Source organism: Hemitrygon akajei, chromosome 11 (assembly GCF_048418815.1).
Source record: "Hemitrygon akajei chromosome 11, sHemAka1.3, whole genome shotgun sequence".
Taxonomy (NCBI): Eukaryota; Metazoa; Chordata; class Chondrichthyes; order Myliobatiformes; family Dasyatidae; genus Hemitrygon; species Hemitrygon akajei.
This window is the reverse complement of record NC_133134.1, coordinates 80,792,589-80,818,375: the sequence shown is the minus strand read 5'-3', so window position 1 is coordinate 80,818,375 and position 25,787 is coordinate 80,792,589. Positions and strand designations below refer to the sequence as shown.

General features: G+C 41.4%; 1 protein-coding gene across 4 annotated transcripts in view; it reads left to right on the top strand.

The window, feature by feature from the left end:
- ash1l (ash1 (absent, small, or homeotic)-like (Drosophila)) overlaps positions 1 to 25,787 on the top strand; it is a 372,059-nt gene that overhangs the window by 102,855 nt on the left and 243,417 nt on the right. Inside the window, exon 1 of one of the 4 annotated variants that reach the window (XM_073061210.1) lies at positions 12,688 to 12,862. The exons of the other annotated variants lie outside the window; for them this stretch is intronic. Coding sequence (XP_072917311.1) covers positions 12,779 to 12,862 — 84 coding nt within the window. The 5' untranslated portion in view covers positions 12,688 to 12,778. Of the gene's footprint in view, positions 1 to 12,687; positions 12,863 to 25,787 lie in introns of those variants that run through there. 4 annotated transcript variants of the gene reach the window in all.

Sequence of the window (25,787 nt, the reverse complement as noted above, 5' to 3'; positions counted from 1 at the left end):
GGAGACGGAGGAACTGAGAGAAGGTGATGGCGTTTTTATAAGTAACAGAGTGGGATGAGGTATAGTCCAGGTAGCTGTGAGAGTCAGTGGGTTTATACCCTTTTCCATAGTTGCTGCCTGGCCTTTTGAGTTCCTCCAGCATTTTGTGTGTATTGCTTTAGATTTCCAGCATCTGTAGATGAGAAAAAAGATGAGTCACGGTTAGAAGATGGGGGAGGGGAGGAAGAAACACGGTGATCGGTGGAACTGGGAAGAGTGAAGCAAAGAGCTGGGAAGTTGATTGGTGAAAGATTCAGGGCTGGAGAAGGGGAGATTTGATAGAGAACAGGCCATGGAATAAAGAAAAAGGGGAGGAGCACCAGAGGGAGGTGCTGGGCAGGTAAGGAGATGAGGCGAGAGAGGGAAATGGGAATGGGGAATGGTTGGGGGGGGGGCACATAACCAGAAGTTCAAGAAGTTGATGTTCATGCCATCAGGTTGAAGGCTACCCAGATGGAATATAAGGTGTTGCTCCTCCAACCTGAGAATGGCCTCATCGTGATAGTAGAGGAGGCCATTGACTGACCTGTTGGAATGGGAAGTGGAATTAAAAAGTGTGGCCGCTGGGAGATCCCACTTTTTTTGGCTACTGGAGTATAGGTGCTCGGCCAAGTGGTACAGGAGGCCACACTGGGATACTGTAGATGACCCAATAGATTCTCGGGTCACCTGGCAGCACTGCTTGGGGCGCTGAATAGTAGAGAGGATGCCTGCTCTGCTGAGGTCCTCCAGCTTTTTGTGTGTGTGCTTTAGATTTCCAGTATCAGCAGATTGACTTTTTAATCTTATTTCTTCGCTGTCCAGTCCATTGCTTTTTGTCGACCCAAAATGCTCTTTGTATTTGTTCCACTTTGTGGTATTTTATGTAGTTTTTGTCTTTAAACCTGTATTAGTCTGGTGTATGTGAGCCCCTGCCACAATGGTAACACAATTTGTTTAGCCAGACAAGTTGTGATTCTGTTTAGACATTGCAATTTTGTTCACTTTCATTCCTGACTAAAACTCAATTGTGTCTATCTGCTGTTTCCATTTGTACAGCAATTTCAACTGCTCTTTTAAACGTGAGTTGTGCTTCAGATAGGAGCCATTTTTGAATGCCTTGTAAAATTCCACAAACCAAACTATCTCTCAGTGCGTTATTAAGCCCATCACTGAATTGACAGTGCTCAGACAATTTTTTCAGTTCAGCTAAGCAAGTAGAAGTGGATTCCCTTTTGATTTCACTATGAAACCTAAAGCGTTCTGCAATCATCAGTGGTTTTGGTTCTAAATGTTATTGTATTGCGTTCACAATATCAGCAATGTTCACTTCTGTTGGTTTAGTTGGAGCAGTTAACTAAGCAAATTGTATCCTTTTCCACCAATTGCACTCAGCAAAGCTGTCACTCATTTCTCATTGGCTATTTCATTTGCTTCAAAATATTGCTCAATTTGTTCATTATATATCACCCAGTTGTGTGTTGTCCAGATGAACACATCTATCTTTCTGACATAGCCAACAGTTTTAGCTTTCTAAAAATATATTATTATCGCCCTGTACTCACTGAATTTCATCCATTTTTGTCATTTTTTTTTAAAAAAACACTGTCCCCATTCAAAGAAACACGTGCTGTACTTTTAAAACTTGAGCATGTCTCTCTTCTTTCCAAGAAGAAGTTTTGTATATTACAGACAGCAGAGGTCCCAGTGCACATCCCTACAGAACACCATTAGTCATAGACCTCAATAGGTTCTATCGACCCTTGACTGCCCTTGACTTTCTATGGGCAGTTCTCTGAATTCAGATGGCCAATTCACCATGGATCCCATGCATTTTCAACTTCAGGTTTAAGTTTGTCATTCAACTGCATGCACGAATGCAGCCAAACGAATCGATGTACCCCTGAGGCCAAGGTGTAAAACACAGTACCAACAGTCACACAGAGCACATCTAATTATGATAGAAGAAAGCATACAGTTACAAAAAAAAATTAAAAATGTATAATATACTCCAATCCCCTATAGATTGATGGTGCATAAATATCCTGGAGCCATGTTTCTGCAGGAACAGCCCACAGCAGTTCTTCGTATTATTGCACAGTGCAGCCACAGACGAAAGCAATCCAGCTGCTCTTCCACTGAGCAAGCACTGGAGGGCAGCACCGATGGGAGGTGCCAGCCTCTAAACCAGTGTGGAATTCAGTGGCACACAGCCAGCTCCAGTGTCTCCTCCCTTGGCAGCTGCAACAAGCAACCCCAATGCATGGTCCATGCCCAAATTGAGGCCACAAAGCTTCCCTGCCGTCAGTCTCACCAGTGAACCAATGGATTGGGCTCATAGTATTCTACATAACCACTGTTCAATGGGATCTTGCAATCACAAAAAAAAAAGTTCAAGACAGTCGCCTGCATAGTCTGTTGAGTCATGCAAGGCTTCTGACTGGGTGGCTGAATCTGGCTGCAACAAGTCCAGCTCCACTGCCATCCAGCAACTTGCTAGTGAGGTTCACCTGCAAAACTTGATGTTCTTGATAACCGGCAGTGTGTTTCGATCGAGGAGATGACATAAGGGATGAACTATTAGCATCTTTGGCCATTTTACTGGAAGCCTTTTAATCTTCTGGATGCGCCTTCTAGTAGAAATCTTGTCAGCTGCCTTACTAACCAGGTAGACAGCATCCACGACTTTAATTTCATCATTCACCTCCGCCAGCTTCTAAAAACTTGAAAAAGACAATTTTCCCTGCCCAAAGCTTTGCTGGCTCTCCCCAATTTTCCGTGGTTTTCCAAATGCTCATAAATGCTGTCCCTTGGAATCCTGTCCAGTAATTTCCCCAGCTATTGACATGAGAATTTTTTTGTGTATGGTTTCCAGGATTATACGCATTTCCCTTAAATAATGGAAGAACATTAGCTATACTTATGTTTTCTGGAACCTCACCTGTGTCTAGAGAGGATATGAAGATATTGGTCAAGGCCCCAGCATCTGATCTTTTGTCTCTCTTCGTAACTTGGGGTATATCCCATTAACCATGGGAACTAATTCACCTAATGTTCTTTAAGAGAACTCCTAGCATATTAGCTTGCTGCACACTGGTGTCCCCGTCATCTGCATCCTTCTCATTGGTAAGTACTAATGCAAAGTATTAATTTAGGACCTCACCTACATCTTTCTCTTCCAAGCATGTTCCTTCCTTTATCCATGAGTGCCTTGGGATTTTCTTTAACCCTACTTAGTTAAAGGTTATAGGCTTATCAGGTCAGTGCTTATGCTGGTTTCCGTGGCGTGAAGCGACTGAGAGCATGAGACTCTATCGTAAGGTTAGCCCCCAGCATTTTGCCAGTACCCATTTTCAGCTGGGTGGACTGGAGCAATGTGTGGTTAAGTGCCTTGCTCAAGAACACACCACGCTGCCTCAGCTGGGGCTCAGACTCATGACCTTCAGATCGCTAGTCCAACGCCTTAACCACTTGGCCGTGCGCCCTACTTGCCCAGGACTTTTCCTGCTGTTTTCTTGCTTAACTCTCTTAAGAAATTTTCTGGCTTTTTTAGTAGCCTTGAAGGTTTTGTGTGATTTTAGCCTCCTAAAGCTTACATATTTCTGCACTACTAAATTCACAATCTCTCTCGACATCCAAAATTCCCTAACCATGCCATGCTTGTCCTTCCTTCCTTACTGGAATATACTTGTCTTGTACTTTGTGCTGTTAGTCTTTAAACACCATCTACATGCAGACATGGACTTGCACAAAAACAGCTGTTCTCAGTTAACTCTCCTGAGTTCCTGCCTGATGTGTTGCCAGACCTGTAGAATAGCAGGACAAAATTCTGTCTTCAGTAGCCCTCTTCGTTATTATCCTGCAATAGATCCCTTTGGGGATTAATAGGGATTTATCTGCTTTTTGCGCAGCTAAATGATACAAGTGTCAGTTTTTCAAATCTTAGATGGAATTTGAAATTGTCATCTTCTTGTGATTGCAATCTAGAGGATGCATTTGGGTTTCCTTTGGTGTCTTGGGGCCAATATTTTTCCCTTAATCAACATCATGATCTGGACATTATCACTTTGCTGTTTCTAAAACTTGTGCAATGCATGCAGAGGCTGATGAATTTCTCCCATTACAACACTGACTCTGTTTCAGAACAATCTCATTGACTGTAAATTATCCTGAGGTTGAGACAGACTGAAGTCCTTTCTTTTCCCCAGTGCAGTAATTCACCAAGGTTAGACTCCAGGCTCCAATCGCTGCCAGTAAACATCAAGAAAGCTACATAATATGTAATGAATTGATGCCAAATTGAAAATGCATCCACCTCAAGAGCTTGCATTCTGTCAGTGTTGATTAGTGTGCTTGCTGATGAAGGCAAGAGGTGAAGTCGTCTCTCAAACAGCCCTCTCATCACAGTGCAATGGCAGTGTAATGGTTAGATTGATGCTGTTACATCTTAGGGCATTAGAGTTCAGTCACAGGGTTCTTAGTAAGGAGTTTGTATGTCCTCCCCTTGAAACACATGGGTTTCCTCCCATAGATCAAAAATGTACTGTGTAATGGATTGATTGGCCATTGCAATATTGTCCCGTGATAGGCTAGGGTTAAATTGGTGGGTCGCTGGCAACGCAGCGCGAAGGACTGTATCTCTAAATAAAATCTCCCTGTGGAGTATTGTCAACCATCTGAGTAGATACTTAATGACTTTTGTTGCGTATTATAGGCAGGAATCGTTTTGTTCTTGCCTTAGTCAAATTTCTGCTCTGGGACTTGACCACATCTGAATTATGGTGCTTTCATACTAACCACACCTCCACCCATCTGACTGTACGGGGAAATGGCTCAGTTTAAAAATGGCAGAAAAAATGCAATCCAGCTACTTACTGCCTCCTCAGTTCTCTGTCACATCTTCAGCAAAAGTGGTCGAAGGTAACATTTATCTAGCAGCAGCCTCCTTGCCCATGATTGTCTGAGCTTTGCAAGGTCCATTTTGCTACAGAACTCAGAACAAAGAATTCAAATGATGCAATGACTGTGGTCAACAAAAGCCTCAGTTAAAAGAAGCTATTTAAACAGTTGAAGAACATTTGCTGGTTATTGTTATAACAACACAAAGGAAGGTGATTATTAAAGATACATCTTTCTCAGTCACAAGGCAGCATCCTGAGGCCTGTTACTACAGCAGCCATTCTCAGTGTTAAGAAGTGGGAATTGTTTCTTGAGAAATGCACATTGAATCATTCACTGAGTTAATAAAGATTCAAGAATGTTTATTGCTATTTTTCAGTACATGAGTGTGAAGGAGAATGAAATTATTGTTACTCGTGGTCCTTAGCAGCATGAAAAACAGAATAAGCATTAAAGACACAATGAATATAAAAGCAATGCTATAAAAACACAATGTACAAGTAACTGATTGTGTATGTGTGTGTAAAAAAAATATATATATTCAGAGAGACACAGAAAGCATACAGCACAATAGAGGCCCTTCAGCCCATAAAGCTGTGCTGAACATGTCCTTGCCTTAAAACTACCTAGGCTTTACCTATAGCCCTTTATTCTTCTAAGCTCCATGTCGCCATCCAGGAGTCTCTTAAAAGACCCTATCATTTCTGCCTCCACCACCACCGCCGGCAGCCCATTCCACGCACTCAGCACTCTCTGCATTAAAGAAAAAACTTACCCCTGACATCTTCTCTGTACCAAGGCATTCTTCAATTATGTGAAGAACAAAAGGATGACAGGAGTGAAGTTAGGACAGATTAGAGATAAAGGTGGAAAGATGTGCCTGGAGGTTGTGGAAGTGAGTGAGGTCCTCAATGAATACTTCTTCAGTATTCACCAATGAGAGGGAACTTGTTGACGGTGAGAACAATATGAGTGAGGTTGATGTTCTGGAGCCTGTTGATATTAAGGGAGAGGAGGTGTTGGAGTTGTTAAAATACATTAGGACAGATAAGTCCCCGGGGCCTGACGGAATATTCCCCAGGCTGCTCCACGAGACGAGGGAAGAGATTGCTGAGCCTCTGGCTAGGATCTTTATGTCCTTGTCCACGGGAATGGTACCGGAGGATTGGAGGGAGGCGAATGTTGTCCCCTTGTTCAAAAAAGCTAGTAGGGATAGTCCGGGTATTTATAGACCAGTGAGCCTTACATCTGTGGTGGGAAAGCTGTTGGAAAAGATTCTTAGAGATAGGATATATGGGCATTTAGAGAATCATGGTTTGATCAGGGACAGTCAGCATGGCCTTAAGGGCAGATTGTGTCTGACAAGCATGATAGAGTTCTTTGAGGAGGTCACCAGGCATATAGATGACGGTAGAGCAGTGGATGTGATCTACATGGATTTTAGTAAGGCATTTGACAAGGTTCCACATGGTAGGCTTATTCAGAAAGTCAGAAGGCATGGGATCCAGGGACGTTTGGCCAGGTGGATTCAGAATTGGCTTGCCTGCAGAAGGCAGAGTGTTGTGATGGAGATTGGAGGGTTGTGACTAGTGGTGTCCCACAGGATCTGTTCTGGGTCCTCTACTTTTTGTGATTTTTATTAACAACCTGGATGTTGGGGTAGAAGGGTGGGTTGGCAAGTTTGCAGCCGACACAAAGGTTGGTGGTGTTGTAGATAGTGTAGAGGATTGTCGAAGATTGCAGAGAGACATTGATAGGATGCAGACGTGGGTTGAGAAATGGCAGATGGAGTTCAACCCGGAGAAGTGTGAGGTGGTACACTTTGGACGGACAAACTCCAAGGCAGAGTACAAAGTAAATGGCAGGATACTAGTTAGTGTGGAGGAGCAGAGGGATCTGGGGGTACATGTCCACAGATCCCTGAAAGTTGCCTCACAGATGGATAGGATAGTTAAGGAAGCTTATGGGGTGTTAGCTTTCATAAGTCGAGGGATAGAGTTTAAGAGACGTGATGTAATGATGCAGCTCTATAAAACTCTAGTTAGGCCACACTTGGAGTACTGTGTCCCGTTCTGGTCGCCACACTGTAGTAAGGATGTGGAAGCATTGGAAAGGGTACAGAGGAGATTTACCAGGATGCTGCCTGGTTTAGAGAGTATGGATTATGATCAGAGATTAAGGGAGCTAGGGCTTTACTCTTTGGAGAGGAGGAGGATGAGAGGAGACATGATATAGGTGTACAAGATATTAAGAGGAATAGATAGTGGACAGCCAGCGCCTCTTCCCCAGGGCACCGCTGCCCAGTATAAGAGGACATGGCTTTAAGGTAAGGGGAGGGAAGTTCAAGGGGGATATTAGAGGAAGGTTTTTCACTCAGAGAGTGGTTGGTGTGTGGAATGCACTGCCTGAGTCAGTAGTGGAGGCAGATACACTAGTGAAGTTTAAGAGACTACTAGACAGGTATATGGAGGAATTTAAGGTGGGGGGATATATGGAAGGCAGGGTTTGAGGGTTGGCACAACATTGTGGGCCGAAGGGCCTGTAATGTGCTGTACTATTCTATGTTCTACTTCCAAACACCTTAAAACTCTGCCCTCTCGTGCTAGTAGTTCAATCCTGGGGAAAAGCCTCTGACTATCCACACAATCAATGCCTCTCATTATCTTGTACACCTCTATCAAGTCACCTCCCATCCTCCGTCGCTCCAAGGAGAAAAGGCCGAGTTTTGCTCCCCAATCCAGGCAACATCCTTGTAAATCTTCTCTGCACCCTTTCTATGGTTTCCACGTCCTTTCTATAGTGAGGCGACCAGAATTGACCAAGTGGGGTCTGACCAGAGTCCTATGTAGCTGTAACATTACCTCTTGGCTCTTAAACTCAGTCCCACGATTGATGAAGGCCAATGTACCATATGCCTTTTTAACCATAGAGTCAACCTGCGTAGCAGCTTTGAGTGTCCTTTGGATTCGGACCCCAAGATCCCTCTGATCCTCCACACTGCCAAGAGTCTTACCATTAATGCTATGTCTGCCATCGTACCAAAGTGAACTACCTCACACTTACCTGGGTTAAACTCCATCTGCCACTTCTCAGTCCAGTTTTGCATTCTATCAATCTCCTGCTGTAACCTCTAATAGCCCTCTACACTATCCACAACACACCCAACCTTTGTGTCATCAGCAAATTTACTAACCCATCCCTCCACATCCTCATCCAGGTCATTCAGGTCATTTATAAACATCACAAAGAGTAGGTGTCCCAGAACAGATCCCTGAGGCACACCACTGGTCACCGGCCTCCATGCAGAATATGACCTGTCTACAACCACTCTTTGCCTCCTGTGGGCAAGCCAGTTCTGGATCCACAAAGCAATGTCCCCTAGGATCCCATGCCTCCTTACTTTCTCAATAAGTCTTGCACGGGGAACCTTATCAAATGCCTTGCTAGAAGCCGTAAACACTACATCTACAGTTCTACCTTCATCAATGTGTTTAGTCACATCCCCAAGAAGTTCAATCAGGCTATTCCTAATCATATTGTCCCTCTCCAAATATTCATAAATCCTGCCTCTCGGGATCTTCTCTATCAACTTACCAACCACTAAAGTAAGACTCACTGGTCTATAATTTCCTGGGATATCTCTACTCCCTTTCTTGAATAATGGAACAACATCCGCAACCCCCCAATCTGCCGGAACCTCTCCCGTCCTCATTGATGCAAAGATCATTGCCAGAGGCTCAGCAATCTCCTCCCTTGCTTCCCACAGTAGCCTGGGGTCCATCCTGTCTGGTCCCGGTGACTTACCCAACTTGATTTTTCCAAAAGCTCCAGCACATCCTCTTTCTTAATATCTACATTCTTAAGTTTTTCAGTCTACTGCAAGTCATCCCTACAATCACCAAGATCCTTTTCCATAGTGAGCTGACAAATTGATATTAGGTACAGGAGCATCTGAACATAAGGTGACTGACAGGAGATGATAGTGACAAAGTGACTCTTGGCGCGATGAACTCTTGTATGTAGCAGCAGGGCAAATGAGAGCACAATTGACTGTCAATGTAGGTGTTGGGTGTAAATATAAAATAGCTCTACATGGTGATGAAGGTTGCTGAGGAACTGTGGAGAGGAGTAGCTCATGTAGATATAGTGGTGGGGTGACAGCTTGGGGGAAGTAACTGTTTTTGCATCTAGTGCTCCTGATATGGATGCTACATAACCTCTTTCCTAATGGGAATGGGACGAACAGTCTATGAGCAGGGTGGATGGGTACTTGTATGTGGCTTGACCTGGATGCAGGCATTCATGAGTGGTAAAATGACATTTGCTCATAGGTGCCAGGGCCGTCACCACCTCCCATAAGGCTGAATATCCTCTGGTCAGTCACTTGCCTCTTCACAAATTTGTGGTATAAACAAAATCCAGTGTTCTTGTTAGGCTCACAATGCCAGTCTGGTGAAAGCAGATTACAAGCAATTCACAGGTCAAAACTGCAAGTCTCCAGGAAGTAAATCATTACCTGGAACTTGTTACTTAGACTGCAATCTGAACTCGATTCCTCGAAAATAATTTGACACGCTGGTTCTTAGGCTATGCAGTGTACCCTGTGGTCATCCACTTGAAGCTAGGAGCAGTAGTGAGATCACTTGAGTAGAGTTTATTCCCCTAATTGAGAAAGCCTATGAAGCCACCACTTGGTCCTTGACAGACTGGAGTCAGGGTCCAGTGGCATGGCATCCAAAATGATGGGTGATCTTTCACTGCTGCAGCCTTCTCTGCCTTCACTGCCGTTGTGATGTGTCATCATCTTCTGCCACCTTCTGTGTTGAGGTCTTGGTTGGATTGCTGTTTGTCTGAAACCTCCCTTTGACTTTACCACCAATGGTGACCCTCCCAGGAGCTAAGCTCCAGCTAAAGCATGGACCGTTATGCTTATGGATTACCTCAACTGCCCCTTCTGTACTCCCTGGACACTCATGACTGCACAGCTAGATTCTGCACTAACTCCATCTACAAGTTTGCAGATGATGCCACTTAGTGGGCCGTATCTCAAATAATGAGGAGTCGTTGTACAAGAAGGAGATAGAGAGCCTAGTGATATGTTGTGATGAAAACCAACCTTTTCCTCATGTCAACAAAATAAAATAACTCATCATTGTCTTCACGGAGGGGTCGGGGCAGAAGCTCCTGTCAACATTGTGTACTGAGGTTGAGTGCTTCAAGTTCCTAGGAGGAAACATTACTGATGGACTGTCCTGGTCTAACCATGTTGATGTTACAGCCAAGAAAGTTTACCAATACCTCTACTTCCTTAGGAGGCTAGAGGAATTTGTGTCCAGATCAACCCTTACTGATGTTTATTAAAACAATTAAAAGCATTCTGTTGGATGCATAACAGCATATATTTGGTGACGACTGCTGTGCTTTGGTTGCAAGAAACTGCAGAGTTGTGGGCGCAGCTCAGCACATCACAGAAATCATTCTCCCCTCTATGGACTCTCTGTATAGTTGTTACTGCCTTAAGAAGCAGCAGTCGTCACCAAATATATGCACTTTATTTACCTGGACTGTTGTTTTCACTGTAATTTTTACACATTATTCTGCATAATTATTATTTTACTTGTTCTACCTCAATGCACTGTGTAATGATTTGATCTGTATGAAAAGTATGGAAGACAAGCTTTTCACTGTATCTGGTACATGAGAATATTGACCCAATAACAATGCCAACCTCTGAGGGGCTTTAGTGGAGGCTAGAGTCATGCATACACTGCTCTTTTGAGGTCTATCCACAGATTTTTGATGATGTTTAGGTTGGGGGACTGTGAGGGCCATGGCAAAACCTTCAGTTTGCGCTTCTTGAGGTAGTCCATTGTGTTTAGGATCATTATCCTGTTGTAGAAGCCATCCTCTTTTCATCCTCAGCTTTTTTTTTACAGATGGTGTGATGTTTAACACCTCCATGCCATACAGTTGGAGAGGTGTTCTTTTCATGAAATTCTGCACCTTTTTTCTCCAAACATACCTTTGCTCATTGCGGCCAAAAAGTTCTATTTTAACTTCATCAGTCCAGAGGACTTGTTTCCAAAATGCATCAGGCTTGTTTAGATGTTCCTTTGCAAACTTCTGACGCTGAATTTTGTGGTGAGGACACAGGAAATGTTTTCTTCTGATGACTCTTCCAGGAAGGTCATACTTGTGCAGGTGTCGCTGCACAGTAGAACAGTGCACCACCACTCCAGAGTCTGCTAAATCTTCCTGAGGGTCTTTTGCAGTCAAACGGGGGTTTCGATTTGCCTTTCTAGCAATCCTACGAGCAGTTTTCTTGGTCTTCCAGACCTCAACTTGACCTCCACCGTTCCTATTAACTGCCATTTCGGAATTACATTATGAACTGAGGAAACGGCTACCTGAAAACGCTTTGCTATCTTCTTAATAGCCTTCTGCTTTGTGGGCATCATTTATTTAATTTTTCAGAGTTCTAAGCAGCTGCTTAGAGGAGCCTATGGCTGCTGATTGTTGGGACAAGGTTTGAGGAGTCAGGGTATTTAAAAAGCTTTGAAATTTGCATCACCTGGCCTTTCCTAATGATGACTGTGAACAAGCCATAGCCCTAACAAGCTAATTAAGGTTTGAGACCTTGGTAAAAGTTATCTGAGAGCTCAAATCTCTTAGGGTGCCCATGCTTTTCCATGGTGCTCCTTTTTTTTTCCACTCTAAGATTGTACAAAACAAAAGTAATACACTAATCTTGCTTAAAATGTTGAAAAGAATGTTTCATCTTTAACTTTATGACTTTTGGAGATCAGTTCATCTTCTACTCACTTAACTATTCACAGTAACAGAAATTTTGACCGGGGTGCCCAAACTTTTGCATGCCACGGTATGGAATTATGCCTGTGACTTTAAACTTGTCTTGTAAATACAAAGAATTCATCCTTTTGACCCAGCCAGAGCTTTGGATTTTCTTTCTTGTTTCAAAGGTGATTGAATTGTTTCTATGCAGTGTAGAAGTAGGGCAATTACATGAAATCATGTTGTATGGTTTGAATTGGGAACTTGACTACAGTAAATCGTAAAACACTCAACTGAATTTTTGAGATGTATCACTGGTATTTTAATTTGTTTTTAAACTGATTAATTAGATGTTGATAAGATGTTGAAAACAGTAATAATGTACTGTCATTAAATGGGAACAGGTGCTAAGGTTCCAAACAAAAACCTGACAACTATTTTGTATGGATTCTTTTCCAAGGTTTGGACTGTGGTGGTGTTTATAATGTGCTTCAGGGTGAAACATTATACTACCTGCCAGTACTCCAAAATGAACTGTTTGTTTCAGAGGGCAGTCACGCTTTAAGGGTTTAATTTATTTTAGTGGCAAGCGCAGATCTGGCACCAAGCCCAGCCTCTTCATGACAGCAGCACCAGTATGCAAATTTGCCTTGAGCTACACATTCCACTGTACTTCCAGTCACTTGCGCGCAGTAAGCAGCTTTGAGCGAGAGCCATGATCCTCTGCTCGACACACCAAGAGGAAAAAAAGACATCTCTGTTTTCCTCCATAAATATTTCAACGCACATTTGAAACACAGACTCCTGAAAAAGATTACACAATCGAGAACCAACACCAGGAAAGCCAGATCGGAACGGAGCTGTTAAATCCCACAGGGAACTATTTTATTTGGTGGGGGGGGGGGGGGTGAAGAGATAGAAATAGTTCTGGATATACCGTCTCAAATAAATCATTGCCGTTGCATCTTTTAAATTTTTTTCCCTTCCCTACCAAATTAAAGTCATCTTTGCAACAATAATTAGAATCTACAAGTCTGACTCTAAATTTAATTGTGTAGCAAGATGGTGAATGGATACAGATTTAGTGTTACGATTTAATCCTGATTCCTATATCTTGGAATTTATCACTGGATCAGACTTGTGCACCGATCAGGTATGAGTTCGTTTGAATTTGATTGTGTACAATTTAGCTTGCTCTTTCATGAATCTTGGTGACCTGAATTATTTCTTGCTCACTTGATAAACTGTTGTATGTGAGTTGAACAGTTTTATTTTTTTAAAAAAAGCTAAGCAAAGGAATTAATGGAATTTGTGGCGACCCAATTGAAATGTCTTTTGTCAGATAAAATTGAATGAAGGTAAGCCACTAGGATGTTGCAATATGCGTTGTGTGTGTGTGTGTGTGTGTGTGTATATATATATATATATATATATACACACACACACTTACACACACTCACACACATACTTATGCGCACTCTTACTTTTTTTTTAAAAAAGGTTTTGATGAGTTAATTTTGGTACCTGGGCCAGTCTTCTGAGAGCAGATGCATTGGGGCCCAAATATTTAAAGGAACTGAATACTGAATTTGTATGCAGTTTGTGCAGGAGCTTAATTTAGCTCTGAAAGGAGATTACAGGAGTTATTGCTTCTAAATTGAGAGCAATTAGATTTGTAGGCATCTCTTAATTTCAATTTGTGGGTGGCACAACATTAATCATTGAATCCTCATTATACCAAGCCACCCATGGTTGAATTAAAATCTTTTAGTTGTTCCTAACATCCGTGCTATGATTGTGATTTTTAACATAATGAGTGTTAAATCTCCAGTGTTCCAGGACAGGTTCATGTGGTACTGCTCAGGCCTTTAGTGTTGTCGCATTCCTCCATAGGTTGAAGCGAGGCATTCAGACATCCAGTGGGCCTCCTATGTTGAATTATTGTCAAGAGATGGATGATAAGGGTCAAAAGTTGACTGTCTGTCTGGACACAGGAATGTTGCAGTGTCCAGCCAGCAATAAATTTTTCACATTGATTTTTCCTGCGTTGTCTAGTTAATCATCGTAACTTGGGAAAAAACAGCCTACTGTCATTGCATTTAAATTGCTTTCATGTTAGTTTGTAGAATTTTGTTTTACAAAGCTTGCACATTTGGCGTACTCTATCACATCTCTTTACATCCCACAGCATTTCACGTCAAATGAATTGACACTGTTGCACAGGCAGCAGAATTCTACAAGCCACACACGAGATGAGGGACATTAATCATTGTTTTGAATGTGCTGCAAGTGATCTTGGCCAGAACTGAGGAGAACCTTGCGTGCATTTCTGTAGTCAGTAAAGCCTCTGGAACATAGCATTTCTTCATCGGTGTCCTGAAAGGACCTTGTATTATAGAATTGGGAAAATAAAATAATTTGAGGTCCGTTTTTAGAAAGCAAAGTAGGTAATTGAGAAAGCTTCATAAGAAATTAAAGAAAATCTAGTGGATTACACTGATATAAGGTTGGGGCATTATGGTATTATAGCAGCGTGACACTATTACAGTGCGAGCGACCTGCATTCAGTTCTGCTGCTTGTGAGGAGTTTGTACGTTCTCCCCGTGCTGGTGTGCATTTCCTCCTGGTGCTCCAGTTTCAACCCAAAGACATGCGGGTTAGTTGATTAATTGGTCACATGGGTGTAATTGGGTGGTATGGGCTTATTGATCCATTTGAGCCTGTTACTCTGCCTCGTCTCTAATTAAATGAAAATACATTTGACATGCTTACAGAGCATGAAAACAGGCCCTTCTTCACATTGACCATCAAGTGCTGTTTGTACGAATCCTCACATGTCCACAACTCTCCCTAGATTCTACCACTTACCTGCATACTAAAGATAATTTATTTGTTTAATTTATCTCACAACTCTCACATTTCTGGGATGTGGGAGGAAACAAGAAAACCCACATACACTCAGAATGTACAAACTTGCTACAGATGATACCAGAAGTCATAATTAAAATCGCTGAAATGGAAATGGTGTGTAGAATCTCTGATAAATTAGCAGCTTTTCATACTTGTTTGGTTGGAAATATGTATATGTAACAAATTGGTGAGTTTATCTCTGAGATCTAGGAAATTAAAAAGCAATACAGACTCTTTATTCCAATACATTTCAAATAGCAACATTATGGATAGGAAGAATAGGGAAAGTAGTCATACTCTATTAATTGGGCCTTGTCCAGTTTTTGCTTGGGAAGTGATACACGACAGAAAATGCTGGCGGGACTCAGCAGGTCAGGCAGCATATATGGAAATTAATAAAGTCAACGTTTTGGGCCAAAACCCATCAGGATTGTGTGTTGCTCTGGATTTCCAGCATCTGCAGGATCCCTTGTGTTTGGAAACTGAAAGCCCAGGTTATCAAGGATTTGAAAACTGAATGAAACTCTAGTTGTTGTTGAGGCTTGCCTTTGTGCTTTCATAACAGATCTAAGTGTTGTAGGTGGCATGTGCTCATTGTCTGACTGAACTTATAATCCTATCACAGTTGATGTATTTATGATGCTGGTTCAGTAAATTTATTATCAAGGTGCATGTATGTCACAATACATTACCCTGAGATTCATTTTCTTGTGGGCATTCACAGTAGAACAAAGAAATACAATGGAATCAATGAAAAATACATACGAAGACTAACAATCAATGTGCAAAAAAAGACTAATTGCACAAATACAAAAATAACTAATAATTATAAATAAGTAATACTGAAAAGGAGTTGTAGAGTCCTTGAAAATTAGTTCATACATTGTGGAATCAGTTCAGAATTGAGGTGAGTGAAGGTATTCACCCAGGTTCAGGGACTTGATGGTTGTAGGGAATAACTGTTCCCGAACCTGGTGGGGTGGGACTTGCACCTGCTTCTCAACTGTAGTAGCAATATGTGAACATAATATGGATGGTGAGGGTCTTTGATGATGGATGCTGCTTTCTTGTGGCAGCACTCCTTGTAAATGTTCTCAGTGATTGGGAGGGCTTTGCCTGTGATGGACTGGCCTGTATCCACTATTTCACACTTGCAGCCAAAGGATACAGTACAATTTTAAGTGGTTTTTAAAAAAAAATATTGCCATTAAAATTTAGCGAAACATCAAAACATCTTTCTGTGTTTTTTCCTTTTTCTCTCTTTCACCATCATGAACCCTCTGCTCCATAACTGAAGTAGATTTGATAATATTTGGCATGTGAGATTTTCATACTTGCGTATCTACCTGAACTGTGAGAGGCAGCCAGCAGTGCAGTTGGGTCATAGATTTTGCCTTGTGCAAATTTGGTTGCACAGCTATATAACAACTACCGTAGATTCCGGATTTTAAGCCGCTACTTTTTTCCCACATTTTGAACAGCTTTGAACTTTGCGGCCAATAATCCGATGCGGCTAATGCAAGGTTTTTTTCATGCCGCCTCGTAAACATTTTGCCTCGTAACAGTAGACCAATAAAATTGATGAGTAGTTCACAGAGGTCCAATGAAATTGTACGATAAATCAAGCGCACTTTCACAATTAAATTATTGTAAATCAGTCATTTGTACTCACCCTCATCAACATGGAAAACACTCGAAGCATTGTGCTACCTACCCTCTTAGTTTAAACTATATTTGTTTTCTGTACTACATCGCGGGATGCTATGACGACACACCCGGTTTCGCGGCGTCTTGTGGGAAAATGCCGTTTGCGATGAAACGGAAAGGAGGGGGGGAGCGGATTCCGCGAGCGGCTTTGGATCTGAGCGAAATCTGCTTTTAAATGCCGTTTGCGATGAAACGGAAAGGAGGGGGTCGAGCGGCGGAGCGGCTTTGGATCCGAGCGAAATCTGCTTTTAAATGCCGTTTGCGATGAAACGGAAAGGAGGGGGGGAGCGGCATTACGCGAGCGGCTTTGGATCTGAGCGAAATCTGCTTTTAAGTTAAAGGTATCAATAACTTTTCCTGGTAGGCTGCAGTATATATATTTTTTACCAGTCGTTAGGAGATATTGGAATGTTGTTCAGTAAAGAAGTATACGCAACGTATATTTAAAAGTAGCCGCGTACGGGCACGGTTCGAAAAAAAGCATTTGCAATATGTATTTGTTTTTGTTACCATATGGATTTAATTAAAAGTTTAAAAAATCCTCACGTGTAATATCTTTCTGTGTAAATATCTCATATTACAACGTGGGACACCTGCGGCCGAAAATCCGGTGCGGCCTAAAATCCGGTGCGGCCTTTACATTTAAAAAAATGATTTTATTTCTAAAATTAGTGCCAGCGGCTAAAAATCAGGTGCGCTCTGTAGTCCGGAATCTACGGTAGGTAAAATGCTGGTGATCGCATTGATGATAGAAATATAAAGTGATTGAGCATTGACTTGGCTGGATTGCATAGTGACCCCGTGCAATGTACAATATTGGAACGAAATTGCTGCTGGAGCCATTGTTGAAGAAATGTTATTTTCCTTTTCATCAGGCACCTCTGACAGTTCAACATTACACTAGATTAAAAGTGCACTTTATATTTCTAATGTGTTGCCTGCCCGACATGTATGTGTGTGGGACCTAAGAAGCCTTGGGTCCCATACCATCAGGTTCAGGAACTGTTAATACCCTACATCCACATATGCACAAGATTCTGCAGAAGCTGGAACCTGGGACCAGATGAAGAGTCTCAGTCCAAAATGTCGGCTCTGTATTCTTCTCTATAGATGCTGCCAGATCTGCTGAGTTCCTCCACCATTTTGTATGTGCTGCCCTAAATCACCTATCAGGCTCCTAAACCGGTGTGGATAACTTCACCACAACTCAATTCAACTCAACTCAAGCTACAAACTCACTTTCAGGACTCTTTACAACTAGTGTTCTCAGCATTATTTTGTTACTTGCACAATTTGTTGTCTTTTGCACATTGCTTGATTGTCCATCTTTGTTTAGTTTTTCATAATTTTGATTTTATTTCTTTATTTTCTTGTAATTGCCTGCAAGAAAATGAATCTCAAAGTAGTATATGGTGACATCTGTGTACTTTGATATTAAATTTACGTTGACTTTGGTATTGTCCCTGTACTCATCTGCAGCTTGTTGACACACAGTAACACACAGCAATATGTCTGACTGTGGTGGCTGTGTTGGTATCACTTCAGTGCGTTTGTCATTAATGGCAAGGTATGTTCTCGGGTAGAATGCCTAGTTGGTGACTGGAACAGTCAAAATTGAGAGACTTTGCATTGTCAGATATGTAGTCTGGGTACGTTCTTTGACAAGTCTTTACCAGAGTTCAGCATGGTCATGGTTAATGGCCTGCTCCAAATCTGGAGTCACCCTGATAGACAAACAGTTGAGGATGATCTGTGGACTGTTCAGTGTGGCACCATGTGCATTATCGTGAAATGGGGGTGACTTATGGGGATTGCCACCCTATCAAAATGCAGACAGCTGAAGGAAGAAGCAACAAAAAGATGTATTGTCATTGATACAGAGTGGTTCCTTTGGCATTTGGTTTCATTTGAAAGGAAATTTTGAAACTGAGCAATCAGGGATAAAAATGAGAAAATTTGCAGACGCTGGAAATCAAAGCAACATACACAAAATGATGGAGGAACTCAGCAGGCCAGGCAGCATCTATGGGGATAAAAGTAAAATTGACGTTTCAGGCCAAGATCCTTTGGCAGGATACAAGTTATTTTTCAGTGTTTTATCGTGTCCTCTTCCTTCCCCAGCAAGGGCATAGTCCAAGCTATAGGGTGTCTTGCTCAAGTGGAAATGCATTTAGTAGTCTGTTTCTTTAAGGTCTCTTGGTTATTCCTACTGAACACATGACAAGCAACCTCACCTTGACATCGGTTGGAGATCCATTTTTTATGGGCGATAGTCACAGTCTGTAAGCTCTCTGACCCTATCCTCAGAAGATGTGAAGAAGCTGATTCAGGGTCAGGTGAAGGACAAAGCCTTGTCCAGTCTTTTTTATGTCTCCAAAATAACACATGTACCTAATATTTTATGAGCTTTGAAGTACCGGTCATTTTCTCCCACACTCTTTAAAGCAATTTATGCACAGCCAACCTTCACGAAAGGCAAAGAAAGTACTTCGAAGTAGCAGGCAGAGTTGACCATTCAGTCCCTTGGGCTGCATTTAGTTTTTTTTAAATAAGATCATCTCTCATCCAGTCTTGGCCTTTGCACCAGCTTCCTGCCTCACGTTCCTATAGACCAAAAATCTGTGTATTTCATCCTTTAATATATTCAATTACTTTGCAGCAGTCTGGGTTAGAAATTTCTGAAAAAAAAAATTACTTTTGCAAGAAGAAATAGTTCTTTATGTAACTGACTCCTGGATCAGCTGTAATATGACTGGGTTTGTGGCTGTGGACTCACTTTTGTGAATTTCAGTTCTGTATGTTATTTGCATACTTTTATTTGTGTGGATTTTTTTTTGTTGCACCTTGTGTTTAATGGGTTCCATTTAGGTTTCTTTGTTTTGTGGCGGCCTGTAAGGAGATAAATCTCAAGGCTGTGTATCGTATGCAATCTTTGATAATAATTGAACTTTGGATAATTTATTAATCTGGAGCTATGCCCTCCTCCTTGATTTATTTTCCCTTTCCAAGAGGAAGCATCCTCAAACCCCCAAGAAGAGTAGGCGTAACTTTTTCAACCTCCCTTCACAGGGCAACCCCGCCATTCTAAAATCAAGCTAGTGTATATTGTCTGAACTACAACAGGTAGGTGTTTGTGTGTCTCAGAGCAAGACTGTTCACAGTACTTAAATGTGTCATTGTAGCAGTGCCTTATCTAGTTGTAGCACAACTTGAATCCCCTGAGCATTAAAGCTACACTTAATGCCACTTTATTAGGTATGGACTGGAAACCAGTATAGTCTTCTGCTGTTGTAGGCCATCTACTTCAAGCTCCAACTTCTTGTGCATTTAGAGATACTTTTCTGCACTCCACTGCTGTAATGCATATTTATTTGTTACCTTCCTGTCAGCTTGAACCACTGGCCATTCTCCTCTGACCTCCCATTAACAAGGCATTTTTGACCATAGAATTGCTGCTCACTAGATTATTTTTGTGTTTTGCACAATTCTCTATAAATTCTAGAGACTGTTCATGAAAATCCCTGGCAATCAGCAGTTCCTGAGATACTCTTAAACCATCCTTTCTGTCACCAACAATCATTCCATGGTCAAAGTCACTTAGATCACATCTCTTCCCCATTTTAATGTTTGGTCTCAACAACAACTGAATCTCTTGATCATGTCTGCATGCTTTTATCCGTTGAGTTAGATATTTGCATTAACAAGCAGGTGAACCTAATAAAGTGGCCATTGAGTAATTCTACTCCCCTTTCATTTACTGCACTTGGATGCTGTGTGTTTTATTAATGAGGGTGCCCAGATTTTGCTGTAATTTTCCAATTTAAGCAATACTCGTGTAAATATTACTTATTTCTTATTTATTTCAGTTGGCTCTGCATTTAGTGAGACCCTGACTGCTTTCATTATCACCTACATTCCTACCTGCTCCTAACAGAAATCTATCTACCTCTGCCTTAAACATATTCAGTCTCTTCTTCCCACTGCATTATTAAGGAAGTGTTCTAAGACTCTCAATCCACTGACAAGAGAATTTTGCTCATCTACAATTTAAGGTACTTCCTCATTTAATTTTAACCAGTGACTGTTAGTTCTAGATACACCTACAACACCCTGTCAAGATCTATATATATATATATATATATATATATATCAAGATACACACACACACACACACACACACACACACACACACACACACACACACACACACACACACACACACACACACACACACACACACACACACACACACACACACACACACACACACACTGTCAATACTGAGTCACCATTTAAACAATCACAGTCTAGGTTCAAAAAAGTATGCGAATCCTTTATCTAATAACTGGTAGAACCTCCTTCAGCAGCAATAATTGCTACATTTCCTGTAGCTGCTGATCAAACTTGCACACTGGCAAAGAGGAATTTTAGACCACTCCTCCATACAAAGTTGTTTCAGTTCATCAATATTTCTCAGATACTTTGCATGAACATCCCTCTTCAGATCATGCAACAACATCTCAATTCAGTTCAACTTTTTGAGTGATTATGCAGAAAGTTTAAAGTTAATAACTCATCGGGGTGATTGATAAGTTTGTGGCCTAAGGTAGAAGGAGATGAGTTATTAACTTCAAACTTTCTGCATAATCACTCAGAGTTGAACTGCATGTGCATGTAACGAGAGCTGTATAACTCATCTCCTCCTATCTTAGGACATGAACTTATCAATCACCCCTGCTGTGGACAATTTCTGGAGGTCCAAGATCTCTATGCTCCACGACCGCTGGACTAAGTGTGTAAATGTAGGAGGGGACTATGTTGAAAAATAAATGTTCTAGGTTTTCTAAAGTTGACTCCTTCTACCTTAGGCCACGAACTTATCAATCACCCCTTGTTGGTAATTGCAAAGAGTTTACAAACTTTTTTTTGCAAATGTATGCTGTGCCTTGTACCAATATTATTGAACATTGTCATTCCTTAGTAAGTGTATCCCTTCTGTAAATTGTTAAATTTCATAAATAACCAATACCGTGGATTCCAGTTAATTGGGCCACATCTGGTCCAGTAATTTTGGTCCAATTAAGCGTGTGTGCCAATCAGCTGGTTTCATGCAAATAGTTAAAAAGATAAACTGAGCAACAAGTCATTAATTTAAATGAAATACAGCACAAATTAGAATTGCTGTACTATAAATCTGTGTATTAGTTCCTAATGCTTATCGATGGAAGAATCTTCCAGTGCATTCTTTTGACTGTAAATGAACAAAAGCAGCACAAGCACCTAGAGCAGATAATAGACTGTCTTATCCAATGCTGTTTGCAATTCCATCTTCCAAATCTTCATTTTCATTGTAACATTCAAGATGATGGTCAATACTTCAAATTCTTTGTAGTTCTGAACTTGTTAAAGTGGTGAAATGGTTCCATTTTCATTCCTGGCTGTTTCTCGCATCTCTAAGCCTGAATGCTTAAAACTTCATGAGCAGAACAGTTCTGCATTGTCTTGCTGCTTATTTCTCGCCAACTATTATTGACAGTGATTGCCTTTTTAAGCACACACAACTGACCCTAGTTTACAAACTGTTCACTCTAAGCACGGTGTAGTGTCTAACTGCCGTACAAGTACACGCGACTTGCGCTAGTTAGAAATTGTTTGGTAAATCTCCTATACCAGTTAAGCTGCATAGTGTCCCAAATAAATGAAGGGAATCCCAGCTATATTCCCGATTAGTTTTTGTTGTTTAAAGTTATCCCAGATAATTGACTGCACAATTAACCAATGTTCTAGTTAACTGGAATCCACTGTACTTGCAATATTTTGGTACAGTGTTCCTATGGACTGATTAATTCTAGTGAAAAGTTCCTGAATTTTTGACACAGGCTTCTGTGTCTCTTCCCCCCCCCCCCACCATGGTAATAATAAGAGGAGGAGAAGTCCTGGATGACCAGGGTCCTTGATGGATGGCACCCTTTTGAATATGTCCTCGATAGTGCAGAGGGCTCAAAGTAAATTTATTATCAATGTGCATGTATGTCGCCATATAAAGCATCGAGATTCATTTTCTTGCGGGTATTTACAGTAAATCCAAGAAACATAATAGAATCAATGAAAGATCACACCCAACAGGATGCACAATGTGCAAAAAGAAACAAACTGCAAATATACAAAATTTTTAAAATGATAAATAAGCAATAAGAATGTGAGATGAAGAGTGAGTCTATAGATTATGGGAACAGTTTGGTGATGGGGCAGTTGAGATTGAATGAAGTTATCCTCACTGGTTCAAGAGCCTGATGGTTGAGGCTTAATAACTGTTCCTGAACCTGGCAGTGTGGGTCCTGGGTCCTGGGTCCTGTGATGGAGTTTGCGAAGTCTGCAACTCTCTGTACAATTGTATGTATTGGAGCATCCATACCATGCGGTGATACAACCAGAAAGCTCACCACTGTACGTCTTCAGAAACATATATTTTAAATACTTGTGTCCCCATGCTTGCCTTCTGTGAAGATTGCAGTCACCCAAATCCCTCTGCAGCACGGAGCTCTATAGTCTCTTGCTTTTTAGTGTGTTTTTTTTTCCCCCTGCCAAAGCTGAAAGTTTCACATATCCCTCACAGTATCCTTCATTTAAGACTGTAAAACATAGGGGCAGAATTAGGCTATTCAGCCCATCGAGTCTGCCATCAAGGTTGATTTTATTTTCCCTGTCAACCCCATTCCGTTTCCTTCTCATTATAACCTTTGACGGCTTACAAATAAAGAAGCTATCAACTTCTGCTGTAACCAATACCACTGACTCAGCCTCATGATTTGTGCACGTATCTGTGCCTGACTGGAGTAGGACTTGAATAAGATTTAGGGGGCAGAGGGCACCATTTACGATGGAGAGAACAAAAGGGCTTGCCCCACCCTCACCAGTATCCATCTTCTCCTGCAGAAGTTTTACTGCACCTAGAACTACATCTACAGCCTCTCTCTCCTTCATACTACGAGCCATTTCAGTCTCTCATCAAAGATGTCATCCTGTATTCGGAGATTGGGGATAGCTATTGTTCTGCCTCTGAAGTCAGCACACACTAGTTAGATATTTCCCATGCCTTCAACCCATCTAAATCCCTTTTTCACCTCCTTTCATTCCTTTTGGTCTTTTTGTGTCATCAGCAAATTTAACAACTGTACCTGTTTGATATCTCCATCAAAGTCATTCGTACTCTCTCTTCAGCAACACACACAAAATTCTGGAGAAACTCAGCAGGTCAGACAGAGTATATAGAGACGAATACAACAGTTGACTTTTCAGATCAATACCCTTCATCAGGATTCTTTCTTCCCCTCCTCTCATTGGGCATAAGGTACAAAATGTTGAGCACATGTGCCATCATGCTCAAAGACAGCTTCTATATCACTGTTATAAGACTTCTGAGACCCCTGTACAATAAAGATGAATCCTTGATCTCCTAACTTGCATTGCACTTTCTCTGTAACTGTTACCAAGGCTGCATTTTTTTCCTCTTTAGTTCACCTTCATGTACTTCTGTATGGAATGATCCAGCTGGATGACACACAAACAAAAGCTTTCACTCTATTTCAATACATGTGAAATAATAAACCAGTAAGTTAAAGAAAGTTAAGATTCTGCACCTGTCCTTGTAGCACACCACTCGGTCCATTTTTTTTTAACCTAGAATGGTACTGAACTCCACCAGACCCTTTAGCTCACAACGTTGTGCTGAACTAATTAACCTAATAACATCTAATCCCTTCTGCTTGACTCCATTCTCTGCATACTCATATGTCAATCTAACAGCCTCTTAAAACAGCTCTAGCCTCCACCATCAACCTTGGTGACACATTGAAGGTACCCATCACAAACAAAATTTATCAACACATCATCTCTGTTTCATGTACACTCATGACTGCGTGGCTTGATTCTGCCCTAATTACATCTTAAAAATTTGCAGATGATGATGCCACCATAGTGGGCTCTATGTCATAAAATCATGATTTGGCATACATGAAGGAGATAGTGAACTTACTAACATAGTGACACGACAAGAAAATTTCCCTCCATGTCAGCAAAAGAAAAGAGTTGGTCATTGACTTCAGGAATGGTGTACACATGTCTATGAAGGTTCTCAGTCATCCATGTCATTGTATATCACGCAGTAGCAAATCAAGGCAACTGGACTTGCTGTGTTGACTGGAAGATGTTTCCTCACTCATCCTAGAGGCTTCTTCAGTTCTGATCCATGGTTATAAACTCTTAAACTGTTTAAAGTTATTGCAATCACAGGGTTGTTAAGAATCGTAGAAGTAATTAGAGGATCATTAGTCTCTTTGCATGAATGGAGGTGTGAACTGTTATGGAGAAGCCAGGGTAGAGATGTTAGGACTGCATTGTAAGTAGCTGATAGGTGGTGTCATACCCCACTCCTTCTGTTCAGAGATGGGTTTTCCTCTTTCAAACCACCTGTCCTCCTTGTCCACAATGTACAAATTGTTAAAAGGAGTGCCCCTTGTCCTTTAGGTGTAGATATACAGATGAGTATTTACCTGAGGTGTTAGCCCTCCTATGTTGGGCTATCTGTTTGTGAAGTCGTTCTCTTGTCTCACCAATATACAAGATTTTCAACAAACACCAAATCTGTTTTTCAAACCTACAAGCACACAGACAGAAACTGAGTCCACCCCAAGGATCCTACACCCAAATGTAAACAGAGCAATATTGTATATGCTATCTAATGCAATGAGAACTGCACAAATCTGTATATTGGCCAGACAAAACAACCCACCATGGATCAGAACTGAAGAAGCTTCTCCAGTGAGTGGCGAAACATCTTCTAGACAACACAGCATGTCTAGTTGCCTTGATTTACTACTGCTTGATATGTGTGGTACACGTACTCCAGTGTATGTCAACAGTATGAAATTGAGTGCTTCATGTTCCTAGGTATGTACATCCTCTGGTCCAACTACGTAGATGTCACAAAAGGCCAAGGAAGTTCAATATGTCTCTACTTCCTAAGGATGCTAAAGAAATTTACCTATTGACCCCTTACCAATTTTTATAGATGTACCATAGAAAGCATCCTACCTGGATTCATCGCAGCTTGGTCTGGCATCTGCTCTGCATGTGAGTGAAAGAAACTACAGAAGGTTATGGACACAACTCAGCACATCATGGAAACCAGCCTCCCCTCTATAGACGTAGGGTCTGCACTTCTTGCTACCCTAAAAAAACAGCCAGCATAATCAAATATCTCAGCCAGCCATCTTTGCTCTACCATCAGGCAGAAAATATAAAAGCTTGAAAGCATATATTATCAGGCTCAAGGGCAGTTTCTGCCCCATTGTTATTAGATTACTGAATGATTCACTAGTACCATTCCCTAGTATCTTATGATGGACTCTTGACCTCACAATCTACCTTGTTATGATCATGCACCTCATTGTTTACCTGCA